Source organism: Micromys minutus, assembly GCF_963924665.1.
Source record: "Micromys minutus genome assembly, chromosome: 12".
Lineage (NCBI taxonomy): Eukaryota > Metazoa > Chordata > Mammalia > Rodentia > Muridae > Micromys > Micromys minutus.
In genome coordinates, this window is record NC_137981.1 from 43,319,012 (window position 1) to 43,340,671 (window position 21,660).

Consider the following 21,660-nt stretch of genomic DNA (forward strand, 5'->3'; position numbering starts at 1 on the left):
TCATACTCAACTGTATAGAAGAGAGGCTCCTACATTAACAGCCTCTGTACCACCCACCAATGCAGAGTTAAGAACAAAAATCAAGTCCAAAAAGAAAAAAGAATGTTTCAGATGGCCAGTTACATTTCCGTATGAATTTAAACTTTTTAAGTCTTAAGTTGCAATAGATAGTCCCACGATTTTGAAGCCTTATTGGGATCAGATAGAGGGATGTTTTTTGTACTTGGCTTTGGAAAGCATAAAGTCTCACAGCATCATTACAACAGATGACAATAAAGCAGCACGATTCCGAAAGCCTTTGTATTGACTCAAAACTTGGAAAATATCCAAAGCTCTCGATCCAAGGATCATCTCTGTCTTTAGGAAAGCCTACATGAATAAAGGACACCATCAGCTACACAGGTCTATCACGTAGAGACCTGAGCACAAGACAGGGATGCTAACGAGCCCCCTGCACACCCGACAGGTGAGAGCCACTCACTCAGGCACATCCATGGCACCAAGTACAAGGTACACCACTGCACACACGGAAGCCTGCCCGTTTAGATACGCTATTACGATGCTCTCAACACCCCAGAGCTCTGAGTTACTTTCACTTCGTTCTCGAGAAGTCCCCGTACAAACTGCAGTGTGGCCTCAGAGTGGCAGCACAGACCACTGCAGGTTATTTGATGGGACTATGAAACAACCACAAGGTAACAACTGACTTCAACTGTTTCCAAGGACAGTGGTAGTGCCCTGAGACATGCCAAAGTGACACAGAAGCTGAGGTCCCAGTGAGCTGGAAACAGTGCAAGAAACCACATTTTGGCCAAAATACTGTGGTATAAGAATTTTAACATAGAAACTTCAATCAGCGAGGTTCATTCACAGCACGGTGTGAGCCATCAGTGGTCACTGGCTCGTATGAAGGACAGCATCCTCATTAGACATGGGCTTTTCAAGGGGCTCTTACTGTCAGACCAGAATGGTGAGGAAATTAATTAAAGGCCTGGAGCAACCAGAGGAATGTTTAAGAGAAACAGAATCTAGTAAGAAAGGAGATCCTTATGACCTTTTTACCCTACTCCACTCAGTAGAGCAACAGTATTCCAGACAAAGAGTCACTAGCAAGAACTTTAAGTCTGGACTTCTTCAAAACCTGTCACCATTACCCGAACGAGCTGAGTAGATACTGTACCCACCCTGCCAGGCTCTCCCTGCTGGCCTCTGATTAGGTCTGTTCAGGAGAAGACAGCTTTGTCCCCCCAACCTCTTTCTACCCCCTCTCCTTTAGCAAACCTCTGTCCTTCTCTTCTTCACTTTCCAAACTCTCTCTTCCATCATGCCGTGGACTAGACGGAGAGCTGTAACTCTCTGAAGATGTTTCTCCACATGTGTCATGTCCAGATCCAATGTCCAAATTCATATCTAGAAATAACAACTCTACAGTTATGTTAAATAGTTATGTTAATTTTCAAATGGAATCATCAGAAATTAGTTGTAGCTATAAATGATTTGTTTTCCTACAACACTTAAAACTGTCTTTGACTTACATTGAAATTCATAAGTAGCTTTAATACACATTTAAAGCAGAGACACAGAAGAACAAGTTATTTTACAAAATCAAAGTTAGTTTCTTACATACAGGGTCAGGTCAGTATTACCATTCTGAACTACCATGTAGGTCTACAGAATTTGTTTCCTTAAGAGCTTGCTAGAGAAATCCCCCAAGAGTAGGTGGTCTTTCATAACACTTGCTCTGTTAAAACCACTAGCCACGCCACAGTATTTAGTACAACACGTTTCTCATCAAGCAGATAAGGTAGCCCTTTAATTTCTACCCAGATGTCACTCCTATGTCAAGACAAGATAGGAATGACGGCGAAACATACAAGGACCAATTAGCTATACCTATTCCCATTGTAGGCACACTAGGTCAGAGTATTCTTGTGTCTAGTATGGGTCACCGTACACCAGTCCAGACAGAGCCAGTCCCATCTTCTTCATTTCTGTAAGCCAATCGCTAGCACAGCTTTTGTTACACAGACAGGGCCCAATACATGCTGACTGTACAGATCCATATATACAACTCTAGCAAACTCCTAAGATGTATGGACAAGCCAACCATTTCCATGACAACACAGTAGAACAATAAAAGGTAACGACTGTTAATTACTCTGGCAAAATACGTACCAGAGAAGACATATTAGTGGAATAAGCAATTTTGTTGACTTAGCAAGTGCTTTATGTCAGGAATACACTTCTGACAGTGTAAGGATTGTTACTAATGATCTGGCTACTAATTAAGTAAAAATCTTAAATATTACTAAACCATCAGAGTGTCTGATTTCCTTTTAAACTTCTTAGTGCGACCATGAGCAGGAAAAAAATAGTGGGAAGAAACATGAGCATCATAAAGTGAATGTTAAGTTCTTTGTAAAGTTTATTTTTTAATTTTGGGGTGTGTATGTGTATATGTGTGCACATGCCTGTGAGCACATATGCAGAGGCCAGAGTGCTGTATGTCTTCTCTCCCTTTCTACCTATGCCTCTGAGAGTCTCTCCCAGAACCCAGGGCACGAATTTCAGCAATCCCTGGGCCTCCATCTCCAGGGTTAAAGCCCCTTTAAGATAATATCCAGCTCCCTTTGTGGGTACTGCTGTAAGAACTCATGTCCTCATGAATGTTCAACCTTAAGTGCCCTTAACCACTAAAGCATCTGTCCAGACCCCAAAGCTTATGCTCTTAATGGGTCCTGTATAGCAACATCCACATCTCTTTAGAATGGAGTTTATAAAGTGAGTTTTTTCTTTAATAAAAGGACAGGATTTTACTGAGTAGTCTAGTCTGACCTTGTGTTGAAATATTAATCTTCCTACTTCAAGTTCCCAAGCCCCTAGCACAGACCGCTTCCTGAAGGCAGGGAAACACAGAGGAACAGTGAGACATTCTTATTTTGTCCCCTTTTGTATTTCTTAGCTATATGAGTATGTTACTAGTCAAAGGAGAAGTTAAAATTTAAAATAAGATTTTAAAAATTAAAAGTGGCTCAGCAGTTAAGAGCACTGACTGGCCTTCCAGAGGACCAGGGTTCAAATCCCAGCACTCCTATAGCAGCTCACAACTGTCTGTAACTCCAAGATCTGACACTTTCATACAGATATACATGAAGGCAAAATATCAATGTACATAAAAGTGAATAAATTAAAAAAGGATCTTCTTTTAAAAAGGTAAATGATACCTTTTTACCTATATAAGATGGAATACCTCATTTACAGAGATGAAGGACACACTAATCAGAATGACCAAACATCTCAGGCTAATATAGCGTCTACATTTTATGGGAGGAGCTGGTTCATAAAGGAAGAAAATAATTATATCCAGTTTATTCAATGCTTAAAGGCTATTCTTTATTGGCATTTTAATGTTTCAGAGAAAAATAAATGAATTTGTTTTCTTGGCTTGGGGTTGCATGTGTCAGAATGGCATAAGGTATCAATGAGACAGAGGTCTAATGTATACATTACTCCTACTCCTGCCCAATAAACATAAAGAGTTGATTAGACCTAGATACACATATACACATTTATCTACATGTGTATATCTAGCTATTGATACATAGACACTAAAACAAAAACCAAAATGTGATAAAAACAACCCATCTTCCCCTTACGCAGGATGAGGTTTGGCTTAACTCAAAAACCCAAATTATCATTAACGTTGAAAATTAAAGAAATAAAGGGGAAAAGGAACTGGAGTTTGTATGTTACAAAGCTTGTAATAGCCCCAAAATGTGCCTGTGTTTCTAACTTAGTGCAACAAGGAACAGGAACTAAGTTATTGAGCATCTCTTCACTTAGCAGCTAAGATGGGCATTATTCCCGGCTTCAGAGAGGACGGGTATCAGACATCTAAGAAACAAGGGACACAGAACCAGAGCATGCACGGCTCTGACCAAGGCCGGCGTGCTGCTTCCTGGGTACTAAGACTGGAGACGATGAGAATAGCTGCAGGCTCCTTCAAGGAGCAGTAGTTCTAGAATTGTGTGATACCGACTGGAGGCCGTGGGCCTCATGGAGGGTGGTGGACAAGGGAAGGACTCAGTGAACTATGCACTTTGAAGACAAATGTGGAAGCAACATGGAAAATGAGATTAGGACCAGAAGCACGAGGCCCGGCAGGAGTGGTTTCCAGTCAGCCTCCAGCAGCCAGGGCTTTGCTGCAGTGGCATCACCATTTGGAACAGGACACGAGAGAGCTGCGACATGCTTTTGGACCACATCCTTATACAGGCAAGATGGGTTTCCCAGGTCCTCTGTCCCCTTCAGAGTGGTCTGATGAGAATGGCCTCCACAGGTTTGAATATTTAGTCCCCGGTTAGTGGAACCATTTGGGAAGGATTAAGAGGTGTGGCCTTATTAGCGTAGGTGTTTTATGTGGTTGGGGTAGAGAAAGAGCTTTGAAGTTTCAAAAAGCCCACACCATTCCAAGTTAGCCCTCTGCCATGTGCCTGTGGATCACAACATAAACTCAGCTCCTGCTCTTGCACATTACTGTTACACATTTGCCCTCTGAAACAGTAAGCCCCAAATTAAATAATTTTCTTTATAAGCTGCCTTGGTCATAGTGTTCCATCGTAGCAATAGAAAAGTCACTCCCAGTTTAGCTAATACAATAAACTAGCATGATCTGTAATTCAGAACAAAATCACTTTCTTTCTCTAGTGTCTATGAACATCTAATTTAAGAAACACACTTTTGTCGTATCACAATTTAATGCACTATCAGGACAGTAAGATTTAAATTTAAAAAATCGTTTCCCACATAAAATAAAGTATGTTGTTTAAAAAAAAATCATTTCTGGCATCAGTGGGTTAGTGTAGGCATATACAGAGAATATTTTCCTAGAGGTCTACATGGCTCTTTACTTTTCCTATATGTACAATTAATACTGCAAACAAATAAACACACAAAAAGCTACTGATGAACTAGAGGTGGTAGGTAAATGGAACCTAGTTTAACAAAGCTCATAAAGAACAGTCCTCAAGTGACAAAAATGTCAGTATCATTCTGAAACTGAGTCTGACTAGATATGTTTAGATTCCGTTGAGGGTGGTCCAGAGCTATAGACAAGACCACTGTGATGTCAAAACCAGACAGCTCTGCACTGAGGCTGCCATTTTACCGTCAGAGCCGTCTGATTGGAAACTGCTGTACACGACAGGGAAGGGGACATAAGAGCTCAGTGTCCACTGAGCAGATGTTACACTGACACACCTAAGGAGCGCTGGAGCCAAGACCCTCCTTACCTTTCACAGTACTGCCGTGAGCGTGTTGGGGAGCAGAGAGTCTAATCCCATTTATTCTACTGTTCAATCTGTTCTCAGTTTTCTTTATTTTCTCCCTAAGCCAAAGAGGTAGAGATTATCAACACTTTTGTAAGGTCCTCTATCAATACATTAAAGACAGCACAGCAGAACTTAAGCCCTCCAGATATTTTTTATAATGAGAATCAATTACAAGCAAGGAAACCTAGTATCACCTTTCAGTGTGCTTCTGAGCTGTGCCCCCACACTCAATACATCCTCCTAACTGCTTGACTTCTGTCGCTTGCATGTGACACTTTCAATTATAAATGTTAATCCCAAAACTAAGAAGTAAAACCATTGGAATATGTGTATATTATATATATATGTACATATACACTAAATACATCCACAGCCCCCAAATAATGCATGTTTATCTTTCCCAAATTTTATTACTTTACTGCAAACATTAAATTGAACCTACTTTTCTACTTGTGGCTTCCCTTTCTTCTTATTTCCTGAAGATGAGTTCCGTGTTTCAGCAGAGTGCTAGTGGAGATAAGAAAACAGACAGACCTCAGCTACAGCACAGATTGCTACAGGTCCCCACCCTATTCTAATACCAAACACTAAAACAGCATCTTCTCCACTATAGACTAACACATTTTGATCTCCAGCCTACTTTTAAAGTTTCCTACAGCAGCACCAAAGCATGTATATTCCATGACAAACAGTTAACATTAATCATGAGAAAATTTTCTGTTTTTCTGACTCTAGTAAGGTCTCATTTGCACTTTCAGTTTCCAGAGTCAATCAGTTTAAACACACTAAGAATAAGTTCACAAGGAAACATGCCCCATGTCTTAAACTTTTGGGCAGTATGGTGCGACCTTGGCTTGTTCCATCTTCCTGGGAGACATCCAGGCCATATTCACTTCTTCCCTGAGAACAGCGTAGCACGTGAACACAATCATATACATTAGGACACTATCTTATTACATCAGTTACTGTGGCTAACCTCATATTGGGCCCAACGTACAAAAGCTATCATAGCTTTGCATGTATGTTCAGGAAAAAATAGAGACAGGATTTGATACCACTTAGGTTTTCAGGTACTCTGCTAAGTTCTGGAAATGTTATCTCTGTGGGCAAGGGAGAGACTGCTGTCCAAAACAGACTTGTGACAGTGACTGCATGTGCTATAGGCCCTCACCTGACAATGACAACTTACAACATCGCAACATAAACCTCTGGTCCATAAAAACACACTTGCATCTGTGTATTGGTTAGAAACAATAAAGTTCACAAATCAATCTTCTAGACAGAACACACTGACAACACGAGTTTTCTGCCCCACTATGCGGTAGCACATCATACCACATGCAGCACAGCATTCTCCACCCAGCTCTGTGGTTCACTTATTACAGGCCTGACTAAGCACTATAAGGAACGGTCGGTTTAAAAAAATCCTATCATATCAAGATAGTGAGACCCCCTCCCTGGCCCATGCCAAAAGAAGGAACAATTTAATAAACCTTTACAACTAGAATAAGAGTGTAGGTATCTTATTGTACTGTTCTTACAAATGACCAAAGCTATGTCGATAGACCTTTGCAGACCTCAGAAGAACTCAGTCCTGTGTAAGAATAAAGCTTTCTGCTGAAATGTCTCCTTACTTCTGACCCAGCGCTGACACATTCATTCTTAGAAAGCACACAAAGCAAAAATGTTTTACCACATGGTACCAAAGCCAACCCGTCACATACTTGGTCGGCAGAGGACACACAGTGTCCTGAGTGTTGGATGGCCGCACAGCCTTGGTTCCTCCAATCCACAGTTCCATTTTGTTCTGCATACTGCACGGCAAGCCCGTCCAATGGAGAACAGCTTGTAGTGACACTGCTCATGAAAGAGAAACTCATGACAACAATGTCAAGTCTGTCCCTGTGACTTAGCCTATTTTATCATCTCTATTACAAAGCCTCTTCATCTCTGGGGTTGTTTATATTTGTTTTGAGTATCTGGTGATAGGTGCATAGAAATATGTATACTCTAAGAAATAAGGAAATGGACAGTTTATCATTAATGCCTGTCCTTAGAGAGCAGTAGCAAGTGTACACTTGCCATCAGTGTCTGGTGACTGAGTGTCCCTAACAGGGGCTGCAGAGACTGGACTAGCAACAACTGCTAGGCGAGGACTGTACAAACAGGCACATGAAGGGTCCGTCTAATGTGACTGGAAACCCCTTATGGCCTAAATGATCCAGAGAACAAAGCTGTAGGGTATAGACTTTGGGTGTTTAACCTGTTAATACAGGAAGACCGAGGATTCTGCAGAGTCACTGAAAGAACCAAGTGTAATGTAAAGTCTTCAACTGAAAAGCCAGTGTAAGAATTCAATGGATGGGAAACTGAGGAAAAGAACTGGTAACAAGTTTGGTCTGAAGAAAATACACTGAAGAAAAAGATGGAACAAAAGAATGTAAGAGACAAGAGAGATGTGTGAGCAGCTCACACATAAGGACCTCGGGGACTCTTACAAGATGGCTCAGAGCACAGAAACTAGAGGAGTGTTTGAAGACATAGGCTAATAAAAATATATAAAGTTAAAAATTTTAGAAGCACAAGTAATGCAAAACAGCTCCAAAGTCCATCAGACAACTGAGAAAAACTCAAAAGCTGTAGGAGGAAAAGCTACCAACACAACAGCACTAAGACTGAATCAGCCACATGATGGCTTCCGCCAAGAGCAGTCTAAAGTGAGAGGGTATCTCAGAGAGGAGGAACCAGGGCTGCCATAAGCAAAGAAGTTCTAAGCTCATCTACAGAGAGGGAAAACAGTTGCCCATAAAATCAGCAAGGGCCCTGAATAAAAAGCAGAAAGCCTGTGGCATTTCAGTGCAGGTACTAGTCAACTAGAAATCCCATAAGCAATTTCATCTTCCAGAGACATCAGGGGTCAGAAATGAAAACTATACAACCAGAAGACAGCCAGTTATAGCTTCAAAGACTTAGCAGAAAATAAATGTCAACCAAGAATCATGAGGGTTAAGCTCAGTGTTAGAGGGCTTTGGTTTGTGAGCACCCATGCACAATCTATAGTAATATGAAGTACATACACGCACCCACACCCACCCTAACTGCATCTAACATATACAGATATATGTGCATTAATTTAACAGGAAAATCATCATAGGTGGACTCGTGAAGAGACTTACATGAGCGCTGGAGAACAGTGCCACAAATTTAAAAACATGAAAAGAATGAAAATAAAGAATAACTGCAACTCGGGGGGGGGGGGGAGCAATAAAGTTACAGTGATTGAAGTTCCTCAGAGTACTGGAGAAATGGCACAAGCACAAATTTATACTACACTTTAAGAGGTGAAAGACACACTGCGATTTTGGAGGTAACTACCGGAAGAACAAAATTCAGTGTATAACTATGAAGGCTGCCACAAGAACTTCCCCAAAAGGCAGCAAGGACGGGGATGAAAGGGGAAAAGCACATATAACAACTGAAAAAACAAACAAACAACAACAACAACAAAAAAGAACCAGAAAAACTCAGAGCAAAATGGCAGAATCTAGACAACACATCTTTAAGAAGCTTGACTAAATGCTAAATGAATTTAAGGTGTACAAAGGCATTTACACTTTACAAGTTAGATACCTACTTCACAGCGGGACTTTTCCCAGCATGCTTCTTGTGGATTATGGTGTGCTGTAACACATCTAGGGTGGAGAAAAGAGAGTGAATTAATTTTGACACTACATGCTCTACGAAGCACTGGAAGGATGCGTGCACTGACTGACTCAGCTGCAGGGGTGCCTGCAGTGCTCTGACCCACTTCCCAGCATACAAGGCTTCTACTTGTTTCTGTGAGACAGGGTCCACTACATATATACACGTGTACACACACACACACACACACACACACACACACACACACACACACACAGTCCAGGCTAGCCTCAAATCCAACTCCTGCCTCAGCTTCCTGGGTGCCAGGATTACAGGTATGCATCACCACAACAAGCTTACAGAAGATACCACAACAAATCTTCAGTTACATAAGACACTACTGAACTGCTTCAAACGTACACACCAATCTTACTCAAAATTATGTAAATTTCATGCGAGCCTGTAACTTCAAGCTGAATTTACTTCAGGTAAGACTATTTCCATTAAAATGTTCAATAATGTTAAGTCTACAAGATAACTCTCAAGTTACTTTAAAAAAAATGATGTATGAAATATGACCAAAGGTCACCCTCAACAGAAGTTAACTATTACCTAACTTGTCTGAACACTCTACTGAAGGCTTCATTTTAGCTACCTGTGTGAAGACATTTATAAACTCATGAAGGGCTGTGGTGGGTTGAATAAGCTGCAAACAGCTTTATTTTAACTGCTGCCCAGCAGACACATCACCACTTAGTTGAAACATTCAGGCAACTCCCTAGTATTTGTCACTACAAACCACGGTACAGCCAGCACAGGGTCCATGATCTCCGGCTTCACTGTACCATGCCATGTTTACACCTCATCTATACCGTCTGAGCTCCGCCAACATCCTGGGCATCAGACTTGAACACGGCTCACTGGTCTGACGAACGTGCAGTGGTGCCTCGGTCCTCTCCTTCAGTTTGCCCACTTCCTGGGAGGCTGTGTGCTTAGCCGCTCGACGGTTGCATCATCCAAACATTTCCTATCCATGCACTTTGCTCACATGCTGGAATAAATTCTCCACTGATGCACACCATCACATAATGATTTCACTGACTGATCCACTGGAGAACAATGTGTCTTCTTCCTGTCATCACCCTGCTAGTATTTCATCTGTAAACTGTCTTCTAAGTATCCAGTCTCTGGTCATGTATTAAGTTCTTGCTTAGTCAAATATATGGTCATGGTCCATCTTATTGAACAAAACCTTCTCTCCTCAGGTTTACCCATAAAACGTTAAACTTTACATTTTACAAATAGTTGCTATTTCCTTAAAAGCTTTGTACATATATAGTGGGGGTTGGTTAATATACACTTCATATAGAAAGCCAATTGTGCCAACACCATCAGTGAGCAAACCTCTTCTCTGCCCGCTGTTCTGTTTGGTAATGCCATCTCTGACATTCCAATACCCGTGTGTACCTGGGCTCTCTTTCCTTTTCTGACCTTGTGCCAGTGTGTGTGCAGACTTAGTCTAGCGACTCTACATTTACCTTCTTCTTGACTTGAAGCTTCTGAGCTGTCTTCTTTTAAGTGTTCTAATATCTTAGAAGTCTTCAGAGAGGACTGTAAGTTATCTGCAGGAAATAATTCAATACTACTAACTCTGGGAAAATTATTATAGTGAGATAAAGAAAATCAGTATAATGGTTATCCCTCTGCCCCAAGGAGAGGGAAGAGTTAGTAGTGAGAGACTTTCTCCAAGGAAGGACCATCAAGAGTGCACAGGACTATCTGACTGGAGTCCTGGAGCCAGCGGTTCCCTCAGGCACCCCATACCAGCGAGCCCCAGCATGGTCAGGAAGGATGAAATGGGGAGTACCTCTACTATCTACTGTTACTTGTAATGCCTGTAACAGCACTGTGGTGATGTCCAACTGCTCTAAACCCCACACTCCTGTTGTTACAGCAGTGACTGTCAGTACACTGACCCACTGAACATGAGAACAGCAGTGAGTTCTAGACAAGGCGTCTGAAGCTACCCCAGAGTACAGCACTGTTTGCTCAATAGTTACTTATCTGTCAGCATATGGGACAGTGCTCTCTGCCCCAGGGGAACACAAGATAAGAGTCATTTTTTAAAGTGTGCAAATGAACCCTGACAACATTGTGTTATTTCAGCAGAACAGCTCACACACGTTGACTGCTGACATGTTTCCCCTCAAGCCAAAATGTAGATATTCAGCAGTATTTTACGTGTTCACTCTTCAGATAAAAGCTGGCCAGGCTCCTTAGCATTGCTTGGGAATTTAAAACCTGGCTAAGTCCTCAGAGTCTCTGCCTTAAGTATATGTCTATGTCCCGTGTGGTAGTATTCCTGAGCATGTTGATAATCTGGGCTAGAAGCTTAACTTTGTTTCAACTCCTTTCTGAAATGAGCCAGGTATTACTGGTAGACTATTAAAAATGCTCACTTTAACCTGGGAAGAAGTCTCCAGAGCTCTAGAATAACCATGACTTTAGTAAGTCCTGCCAGTATTCAGACACGAATGCTGTACTTTTGATCCTACCTGCAACATTTAAGGCACATACACAGACACGTGTGCCACTCCGTGGTTCTACTTTCAACGCTAACACACCTGAATATTCAACTGGGATTTTCATCTCTTTTTCTCATACCTCACTGAGGAGGCATGCATTTTCTTTTTCTTTTAGGTATAGAAAAATGACAACTGAAATCAAAAGGAAATATTTAAAGAAAAACTTCCTCAAAATATTGGCTGTGCTTAAAGTGAGTAGAAATCACCTATGAAATATATCAGTGTTACTGGCCAAATAGAAGCTAGGGTGAAGAGAATGGTGTGATACTGAACATGAGACAGAAGTGACGAACACTGAAAACAGGTACAAACAACACATACAAATAAGACTCGCACAATGTCCTGAGGATGCCATGTTCAGTCTGGCATTAACCAGTGTGATCTGCAGGGGCATGACAGCAACGGACACAGAGACAGTGAGCTACCGGGGCTCCAGGACGAGCTGAGCTTTCAAGCAGCTGCAGCCTAAGGAGCCCAAGGGAAGCTCCAGGGCTTTCTATAAACACCCAGGTTTCTTACCACACTTCTCAAGTTTTTATCAGAAGATTAACAATAAAGCTTACCCACAGAATATCTGGGGTGAGGTAGAGTCTATGTAAACAGCAGACTTTTATAGATGGCAGCCCATGAACAAAACAAAGCCTATCTTAAAATGACAGAAAGGATGGGCGGGACAAGAGGAGAGCATCCTTGCCTGGCATAGGCTGGTCTTTAGATGCTGCTGTGCAGAGGAGACGAACAAGGTCAGCACTGGGGTCCTATAGGAGGAAGGGACACTGCACATCCTGCCCCAGCACGGCAGCCTCTCAGCTCTGCACACCTGCTCTGTCTACCGGGTTCTGTTGCCCTCCCTGTATCACTGTCTTTTAAGGTGCAGTGTAAAGTTCATTAAAGAAGCCAAATATTTAATTACATGTCTCTATTCCTTAACTGTTACATAATTTTTTTACATTTGAACAACAGGATGGCACAGAAAGACACAAAACCAAACAACAAAGAAACCCCATAAAAAACAAAACACAAACCAAAACAAACCAAACAACTGCCAAATCTCCACAGAGGAAAGAGGCCAACTCACTGAAACTGTGTTGAGATTCCGATGATATTGATCGAAAAAAGCTGCGTACTTTGTGGCTCTGAAGGAAAGCCTGGGGTGAGGTTGAAAACAGCTGCCTGTGTAAGAAAGAAAGTCGCGTCACCTGCAGTTCCCACATCTGTAGTCACAGTTCAGATCTAAAAACCAACATGAGTGAGTGCACACTCAAGCAGAAAACTCAAGCCGAGGTGAGGACGAGGGGTGTAAGCCAAACCTTTCCCCAAAGAAAGAATTCTTTTCTAATGTATTTCTGTAGGAGTGGGAAAACTTTAACAAAACCCGTTGGCAAGAATCTACTACAAAGCTTTATTTATTTATTTTTATGGGGAAGTTTAAACTTAAAACAAGTGTCCTTTCAGTTGTTTGCTTAGATGGTTCACAAACTGCCTCTCCTCAGAGAAGACCGGAAAACCTTCCCCATCCTCACTCTTCATCATAGGCTGTTCTGTCATGGGACCTCCTCCCGCTGGGAGAGGCTGAAGTTTGAAACGTTTAAGAGTATGGAAAATGGGGAACACAGTGGTGCTTCCCACCACAACTTAAGGCATGTGAAGTGGGCACCACGCCGTGATCCAAACTTATAAAGATTCTACAGGAAGAGCTGGGCATGGAACTTCCTACCCTACTCAGTTGGGACAGAACTTTACCACCAAGCTGTGTCCCTGACCTCCTCTTTACTTACTTTCCTAATTCTTATATTGAGACAGGGTCAATAATAGTGCAGAAGTGCCCTGAGCTCCCGTGGCCCATGCTTGCCTGGGCAACTGTAGATCTGGGCCGCTAGCCCAGCTTTACTTAGATTTTCTTTTCAATGTCCAACTCCTAGAATTAAACCAGCAAACAAAAGCCCTGTTCTAAGTCCTTTTTTGGAAACAGGGTCTCATGTTGTCCATCTTGTCTTGAACTCCTGAGTTCAAGTCGTCTTCCATCTCAGGGCCCCGGGGCTGAGGACGACAGGTCATACCATCATTCCAGCTTTTATAAACAACTTTGAAATAAGAAATGACATAACATCCCAAGTTTTCTTTTCCTACATAGCTACTGAGCTATCCCTGACGGTTAACCAACAATCTGGAAATTACCTTCCAATCTTAAAAGGGATAGATGAGACACAAAACAACGCCTGAGCTAACATCTGAAATTTTATTTTAACTGTCACAGCTAAGCAACGCAAAAGACAAATTGTTAATGTTAATTCATATTTTATTCAAAGAGTTAAGAAATTCACATATACCTAAACATATATATGAACCCATACATAAGCTAAGCTCTACAGAATGACAGAAAGGAAGCAATCCTAAGCCATGAGACAACCACCCACCTTTTAAAATCAGCCAGTTCTTAAAACTAGGCCTCCAAGCTCACCCAGCTGTGGAAGGTCCTGCTTATGGCAGGCAGTGCTCTGAATATGACAATCTTACTTTTTCAGGCAATGTGCCAATTTCAAATAATCCCTCCTTAGCAATTAACCATAAACCTTAAATGTTTTAGGTACGAAAATGGTGTATGTTTCAACACTAGAGAAGCACTGGTTACCAAGCAGTGGGCAGGTTATGGCGTCCCTCATGACGGTTTACAGATGAACTTGCTGGAGCTGCCTATACTCTCAGTACTTACAAAGTCGAAGCATAAGGAACAGCTGCAAGTCTGAGGCCACTATGGCCTTTACGACAAGCTCCAGACCAGCCAGAACTATATGACTGTTTCACAACACAAAACAGGGAATTAAATGTTTAATTTGGGAGGTAACTGAACTGCGTATCTGTAATTATGGGCAAAGAAAATATTAAAACATCAACAAAAATTATCTGGGCAAGAGGGATCTGTTCTTTCTCTTCTGAATAGTCACACGGCCTTCACTGAACAACTGGCACTGTCACAGAAACCACATACTACCCAAAGAAAGAGTCACTGTCCACCAAGCACTATGGATTACTGAGCTACGCTCACGAAGCTGCATCCCCCTTCACGGTGAAGCACAACAGTGGAGCTTCTGTCTACTACTAGTTTATAGATGGTCTGGCTGGGTTCAGAGCACACTCTGAGGCCAGTGTGGACAGGAACAGTGCTACTGACCTTCTGGTCCATGTAAGGCTCATATTCTGTTGCCATTCACATACCAGAGCTGTCATCTGGGTGCTGCACGCTCACTCCCAGGCAGGCCTGAGGCTCATGCTGCCAGATATGCCCTAGCCCCACTGCCCAGCTGGATGCACTTCTCTGGGTACTGGGTCAGTCATAGAAGCCCTTTGTGAACCACCAGCACTTCCTGGAGCCTGGTGCACTCAGAATCCCCTGTCCATCTCAGTACTGGAGAATAAGAACCCACATTTCTTTCACGAGGTCCCCCAGACGTACAAGCTCTCAAGAATTCAATTGTTCTGCAACTTTGTCTACCTGCTCTTACCCAGAATGCTCTCTGGTCTACTCCCATTCCTTTCTCTTCCTACATTCTTCCACTGTGTCCTCTGAGCCCCCACAGATTAGTAGCTAAGGCTCCAGCTTTCTTCAGAGCTGCTCTGGTGGAAGGTGCTTGTCTCCTAGCACTCACACGCCTGTAAGCCCTTCCCTTCCCTTTAGCCCTCTCCCTCCGTTTTCCTAGTCTGTACCCATCAAGTCGCCTGCCAACTCTGAGATGCACCTTCACATTCAAGTGTGAAGGCAGCCGGTGTCCCTCCCACCGTGTACTGTGTCACTGGGTGATATGGTATCTGCAAGGGCAGCCATTCTGGGCTCCATCGCCTTCCAGTCCCACTTTGGATTTCGATGATACAATGGCAATGCATCATTCCAGATTTCTCCCTATCTCTATTGCAGAGCAACCCTGCCTTCCTCATCCTGGGCCACACTGATCCTAAGAACACAGCTCCTCCTCAGGAAGCCTGGAGAGTTCTGTTCATGTTCTAAAGGCAAACCAGGAGTCTCACTTATGACTGAGCCACACAGTCATACTTTCACTTAGCTCTTTTTAATGACTAAGTTTCCAGTAAAATATCAGTTGCTTCCTTGACAACTTGGAGGGGAAAAGCTGGGATGTCCAGCATGACAAGCAACTGTTCCACCCCAGGATATAAGTCTTAGCAGATTCCCACGGCACCCACAGTCCGATTCGCTTACCCCACCCTTCCCAACTCAGCTTAGATGCTCACTTTTCTAAAACCAAACAACTTTCCCCAAGCCCCTTCCTTGCCTCACCCTACTGTTTTACTGCAGAAGCTTCCATTCAAGGCAAATGCAGCCACTCCACTTCTTTACACTTGGACTGAACTGCCAAAAGGATTTCTTTTTGATGAGCGCAACAGGGGAACTGATGTCATTGTGAACATGCTGACCTGAACTTTAGGTCGGCTTATTCTGGGCAGCTCCTCAGTTCCCTTCACTCAGCTATTCCCTTAGCCTTTGTACGTGCTGGGTTTTGTTTTGTTTTAAAGACATGCCTTACTATGTGGACCACAGTGGCCTCCACTTCAGAGTTCTGTGGGTCCCAGTGCTGGGATTAAGGGCCACCACACTTGGCCTACAGAACGGTAAGCCCTTCCTTGCCAGCACTGGTTCCTTCACCTTCGATCCCTCCTGTCTTGTATCATTGGGGATGACATAGAGACAGCTTTCCAGTTCCCATCACAAAACAGGTTACCTTGTTTATACGAACAGGCCCGAATTTGAGAGGAAGGGGATACTGTACCACCCATTACCTGCACCACCCAATCCCTGCACAGGCAGGGCAAACACAAGGTAGGGTTTAGACACACAGAACACCATATTTAACCATCGAAGCAATACGCACATTCCCAAGGGTACAGCAACTTCACAAGGGTAAAGACCTGATCTTAAACAGCACTGGGCTCCAAGAAAGCAGACGCTACTTCCAAGTAATAAGCGTTGGGGAAGGTCTGTTTGCTGTCTCCCTCCCTCTTCCCCCTCCCTCCCAGCAACCTCCCAGCAACCTCCTCTCACTGTGCTTCTTAGTCTCTCTCAAGCCTAGCTACTGGACAAGGACATCCTTAATAAAATTTCATAGAAAAACAAAACCAAAAAACCCGAGGTTTAAGTCATGATCCTTCCTGGTTAAAAGGAACCAACACTGTGTTGTTAAGAAGCAGGAATGAGTGACAGAGCTTCTGTCTTCTGTGAGCTGAGAGCTACCCAGTACCAGAGCCCCTCTCACAACCTCCTTCAACCGTCTGTGCTAGCACCCGGGCCAGGTTCTGTGGCTGTTACCTTAGGATGGGCTCCAGGTCAGGGTGGCGCCTCTCTTCTCTCCTTAGAGAACCCTGATTCAGGGCTTTTAAGATGGTCTTGTCAAAACTCTCAGAAGAGAATTCCTTTGGAAGCTGCAAGAGAAAAAAACCACAATACCCAATGCTAAGATTTTACCTGCTGAACAAATATAAACCACTGTAAATGCCTTCTCCTCATTAACCATCTCAAAGCCATCTTTCCAAGGCACCAAGCTGAAGTTACACAGGTCTGTCAGTAGGAAGCACACCTCCCAGGACTAGCCAAAGCATACTGGAAACCCAAGTACTCAGCATGCCTACAGTGTGTAGCATACAAACCTCACACGCAATCCCCCTCCCCATTTGAGGTGGCATTTCTACAATGCTTCCAGGAAAACTCAGCGTTCTCCATAGGACTGCTGACATTTAAACCCGGGATTCTATTCTGAAAAGTGTTCTCTATGCCTCTCTCGCCACCAGTTTTGTGCATCCTTCCTGCTCCTCACACTTTAATATTAGGTAGACAAGTAAAGGTCATATGCCAAACAGAGAACCACGCTAAGAAAGCTGGGTCAACTCCTTGCAATTTTATTTACACCAAAAACACACTTCAGAGCTGAGGAGATGGTTCACTGGTAGAAGCATTTGTTGTTCAAGGCTTAAGCAATCCCTCAAGTCCAGGTAAAAGTGGGCATGGAGAAGGAATTCTTCAAAGGTGCCTCTGATTTCTTCTACATGTGTGCAATGCACTGCACACCTTATGCCCATATTAAAAACAAACAAACAAAGCATTCCTCAAGAGTTTTTTTCTCGAAATGATGGATGTGTCCCATAAGCAATGTGCTAGAATTTATAAGAAACTATCATGTGGCCAAGAAAAAAAACCTTAAACAAAACTCTTACTGTACTATTTAACATGTTTAATTAATAAAATTCCTAAAAATGGATTCTAAAACTAACCTTTTCAAGAATTCAGTCTTGACTTTTATGATTAACTTCTGAATTACTGCCACTTTCACTAAAATCCAGAATCAAGAGCAGAATCACATAACCTATTTTTTATAAACACAATCTACATGATTTGATCTGCCCCCAGAGCAAAGGTGTGGCACTCCTGTCAAGCACAGTGAGCACGGCTCAGGGATGTTTGGTCAGTGTCTGCTAACCTGTCTGGGGAGATCAAAGGCCATGGCATCCACACCCTCACTGTGGAATCATGCCCTCCAACCATCAGCTGGAGAAACAATTCTGAATTGACACATTTTCCAAATGGATACTACTCATTTCAACAATGACACTTTGACAATAGCATTTTAATAGATTTTTGACACTGGGTATTTTTACTAGTTTTGAGCATGGTTTTCTTTATTTAGTATGTATAGTACGTGCACATATAATATAGATGTATGAACGTGTGTATGCTAGTACATGGACAAGCACATGGAGGACAGAAGGTGTTTTCCACCTCCCCTCCCTGAATCCAGAGTTCACAGACTGGCTAGAGCTGGCGAGTGATTTCAGGGGACCCACCTGTCTCTCAACACTGCAGTAGGCCTACAGACATGGCTGACCACACTCAGCTTTTACATGGATGTTCTTGCTAATGTGGCAGACATGTTTACAAGTAAACTACCTCCTCAGTACCATAATTTCTATGGAGTATGTATATATGCCGACAAAGAAAACCAGAGATATTTGGCAGAGATATTTATTTCAAGTTTCAAACCACTGATAGTTGCTTTATGTAATGGAACTATACCACGCAAAGTGCCACCAAATCAACGAACAAGGCTACATTACTGGGTTGAGAGCGGACAAGCAGTCATTTGTATGCAGTCTAGATTATTTCCATGTTGTTTTTCTCTTCATTTTCCAGGGCCCACTTAGCTGGAAGGGAAGTTTATTTGTAAAAATAAAGCTCTACAGTAGTCTCTTTAGCCTGTTCAACATGGGATTTTTCTTCTCTTTTCATCTCAGTTGTAACAGATCCAGCCTCCCATGTCCTCTGTACAATCTCAGAGAAATGGAAGGTTTTTGTACCTAGATAGAACTTTCTCTTTAAAAACAATGCTAAGGCCTTATGTGGAACCATTTATATTTATTTAATCTTTCTTATTAATAGAAAGGCTGCAGGGATAAATTGTTGATTTACAACGGGAAATTGCAACCTTTACCTTAAGGAGTCTCCCAAGACTGTCAGCAGCACTGACAGTTGTCAGAGGGGGAGTGTCCTTTTTTGTAACCATCTTTATCTCCTGTTGCATGGCTTTTGATCTTGCCTAGAGGTCTGGACACCATCACTGATTATCATTCATCAAGTGACAGTCTTTCCCAGCCTCATCATCCACCCTCTCCTATGCACTGACAACTTGCAAAGACTCAGAAGCTTTGTTACAACTAGCTCATGACCCTGACACCCAAGGAACTTGAGGAACACAATAATGGTTCACATGAGTAGACCAGGCTTCTCTCCATGTTCATGAGAGCCCATATCCCTTTCTCTAATTCAGGAAGTAGGACACCATGAGGCAGGCCCTCATGGAAGAAGTCCTTCACTCTGAAAAGGGAACAATCAATTTAAATTGTGCTATAAATCCCAAAGCTGTCAGACTTTAATAGACTACAACTATGATGTCAAGGTCCCGAAGAAAGCCAGGTTACCACCTCTCTACATCTGGAGGCACTATTGGCCATGAAGGCCATAAAGAGACCACTGAAATACTGTCACCTGAACCACAGGATTCTGGTTTGGTTTCCTAGCCACAGAGTAAGTCAGATCCAATGTAGCCTTGCCAATCTTACACATTAGCTCTGGGGTCTCTGTAGGGCAGACTCTACATGCATGGAGTAGGTTCCTTTTCTTGATTAGAAGCATCTGGGTCTGGTGATTGGAAAGCCTCAGTCTAGGAAGTGCAGAGCACAGCTCCAGAAGCAGCTCACAGAACGCACACTACAAGTGCATCTACTGTTAAGACAGTGAGCTTTTGGAGCATACGCTTTAGGACTTGCACTATGTTCCAGAGAAGTTAGTATCTGTACTGTCTCCTATATTGTCACTTATAAAACTCCCTACAACATACAGTTCATCCTACTCAAGAAGTCAGCACACATCCAACTCTTACTTGGTTCCCACAGAGCTGCTGTGGTCATATGATAAACAAACTGAAAGGGGCAGAACACGGAGGGTAGAAGCTGTTGTTCTTGCAAAGAGAGAACGCAGCAACCCCAACCTCAAACCTACGCTCATGAAAAGCCTCACTGCAGTTGGACAACCACCCAGCACAGCACCACTAAACAGGAGCTCAGGACAGCTCTGCCTTTCTACAATGTCAAGATGCCGGCAGTCAGCTGAAGAATGGTTGCCAAGACAATCCGTTTTTAGGAAGACAGTGTGGATTACTCCAGGTAACAGTAGAGGTCATGCACTTAAGACAAGTGCTTCAGTCACCCTGACTAAGCTGAGGGTTAATTCCCACGGCCCTGAAGAATGAGAAGGCATCTGGGGCTTTGTTGTTAAGCACTTAGCTTTTATGTCATGTCAGGACAGCACTGCTGAGGCTGAGGGGGACCCCAAGGAGGGAGAGTGCTAGACAGCAGGCAGAGCCTTGCAGTGGGCTCTGTGTTGTGAGGACAGTCATCACACACAAGTTGGCATCAAGTACCTGGCTTTGACAGGTGGCAGCATCTGACTCCACTAAGAACTTCAGCCCTGAAGGAGCTGAAAGGGTCTGCAACCCCATGGGAAGAACAAATGATGACTAACCAAACCCACCACAGCTCCCAGGGACTAAAACGCCAACCAATGGGTTTGCAGGAGAGACCCATGGCCCCAGGTGCATATGCAGCAGAGGACAGCATTTTCTGACATCAATGAGCGCTTTAATCCAGCGAAGGCTCATTTTTCCCAGTGTAGGGGAACGCCAAGGTGCTGAGGTGGGAGATGAGGGCTGGGAGAGGGAGCACTTTCATGGAGGCAATTGGGAGGGCGATGGGGGATGGGACTGGGGGAAGGGGTAACATCTGAAATGTAAATGCAGAGAATATCCGATTAAGAAAAAAAAAAAAGACTTTCAGGACTCAACAGGGATGACTGAGCTTAGCCAAAATGCCCAACAGTGGAGAAAGAGAACTCAAAGTGTCTACCTCCAATAGACAGGGCCTCAAGTGGAAAAATGGGGTTAACAACCCAGAGTCAACATTTATGACCCAGCATTGTTCCTGTCTAAAAGAATTGCAGGAACAATAAAAGACAAAGAACTTCAGCCCTCTCTGTACCTCTGGAGCTCATTCTCCATCACTAGAATTATGTCCCAAAGAAGACGGAACAAAAAAGGAAACAAGTGCATCCTGGTTCACATCCAAATGGTGGGCAATCACACCTGCTTATCTAACTCACATTAAGTGCTGGCAAATGTGTGCGATCAAGACACAGGAAGCTAGTGATGAGCAGAAGAGAATCAAAAATGTGTGCAAAGAAAAGAGGCAGACCCAGTCACTTGCCCAACCAGGAAGGCAGCGAGGGGCTAGCTCCCTGCTGCAGCGTGATCTGGCTCTCAGCCCCAGGCAGGGACACCTTTGACTGTTCCCGTGAGTCATGCGGAAAGAGGTCAGAGCTTATGGTGTCAGCCCTTCTACCGCTGTCTTCTTTCTCATTACACTGTCTAGGACTGATAGGAGGGTCACAGGCCTTGGTGACTAGACATAAAAGAAGCTCACCCCATCTTTACAAGCAGGAGTTAAGTATGTGAGTAGGTTAGGGAGTTCTCAGCCCCTAATGGAGAGACTCC

General features: G+C 43.2%; 1 protein-coding gene across 1 annotated transcript in view; it reads right to left on the reverse strand.

Annotated features, from left to right (window-relative positions):
- Positions 1-21,660, reverse strand: part of ZCCHC2 (zinc finger CCHC-type containing 2) — a 44,239-nt gene that overhangs the window by 5,127 nt on the left and 17,452 nt on the right. The window contains exons 5-12 of the mRNA XM_080926112.1: positions 16,875-16,987; positions 12,636-12,730; positions 10,511-10,594; positions 8,965-9,022; positions 7,055-7,187; positions 5,773-5,837; positions 5,292-5,386; positions 1,282-1,410 (exon numbers count right to left, since the gene is read on the reverse strand). Of these exons, the coding sequence (XP_080782238.1) occupies positions 1,282-1,410; positions 5,292-5,386; positions 5,773-5,837; positions 7,055-7,187; positions 8,965-9,022; positions 10,511-10,594; positions 12,636-12,730; positions 16,875-16,987 (772 nt within the window). The remainder of the gene's footprint in view (positions 1-1,281; positions 1,411-5,291; positions 5,387-5,772; positions 5,838-7,054; positions 7,188-8,964; positions 9,023-10,510; positions 10,595-12,635; positions 12,731-16,874; positions 16,988-21,660) is intronic.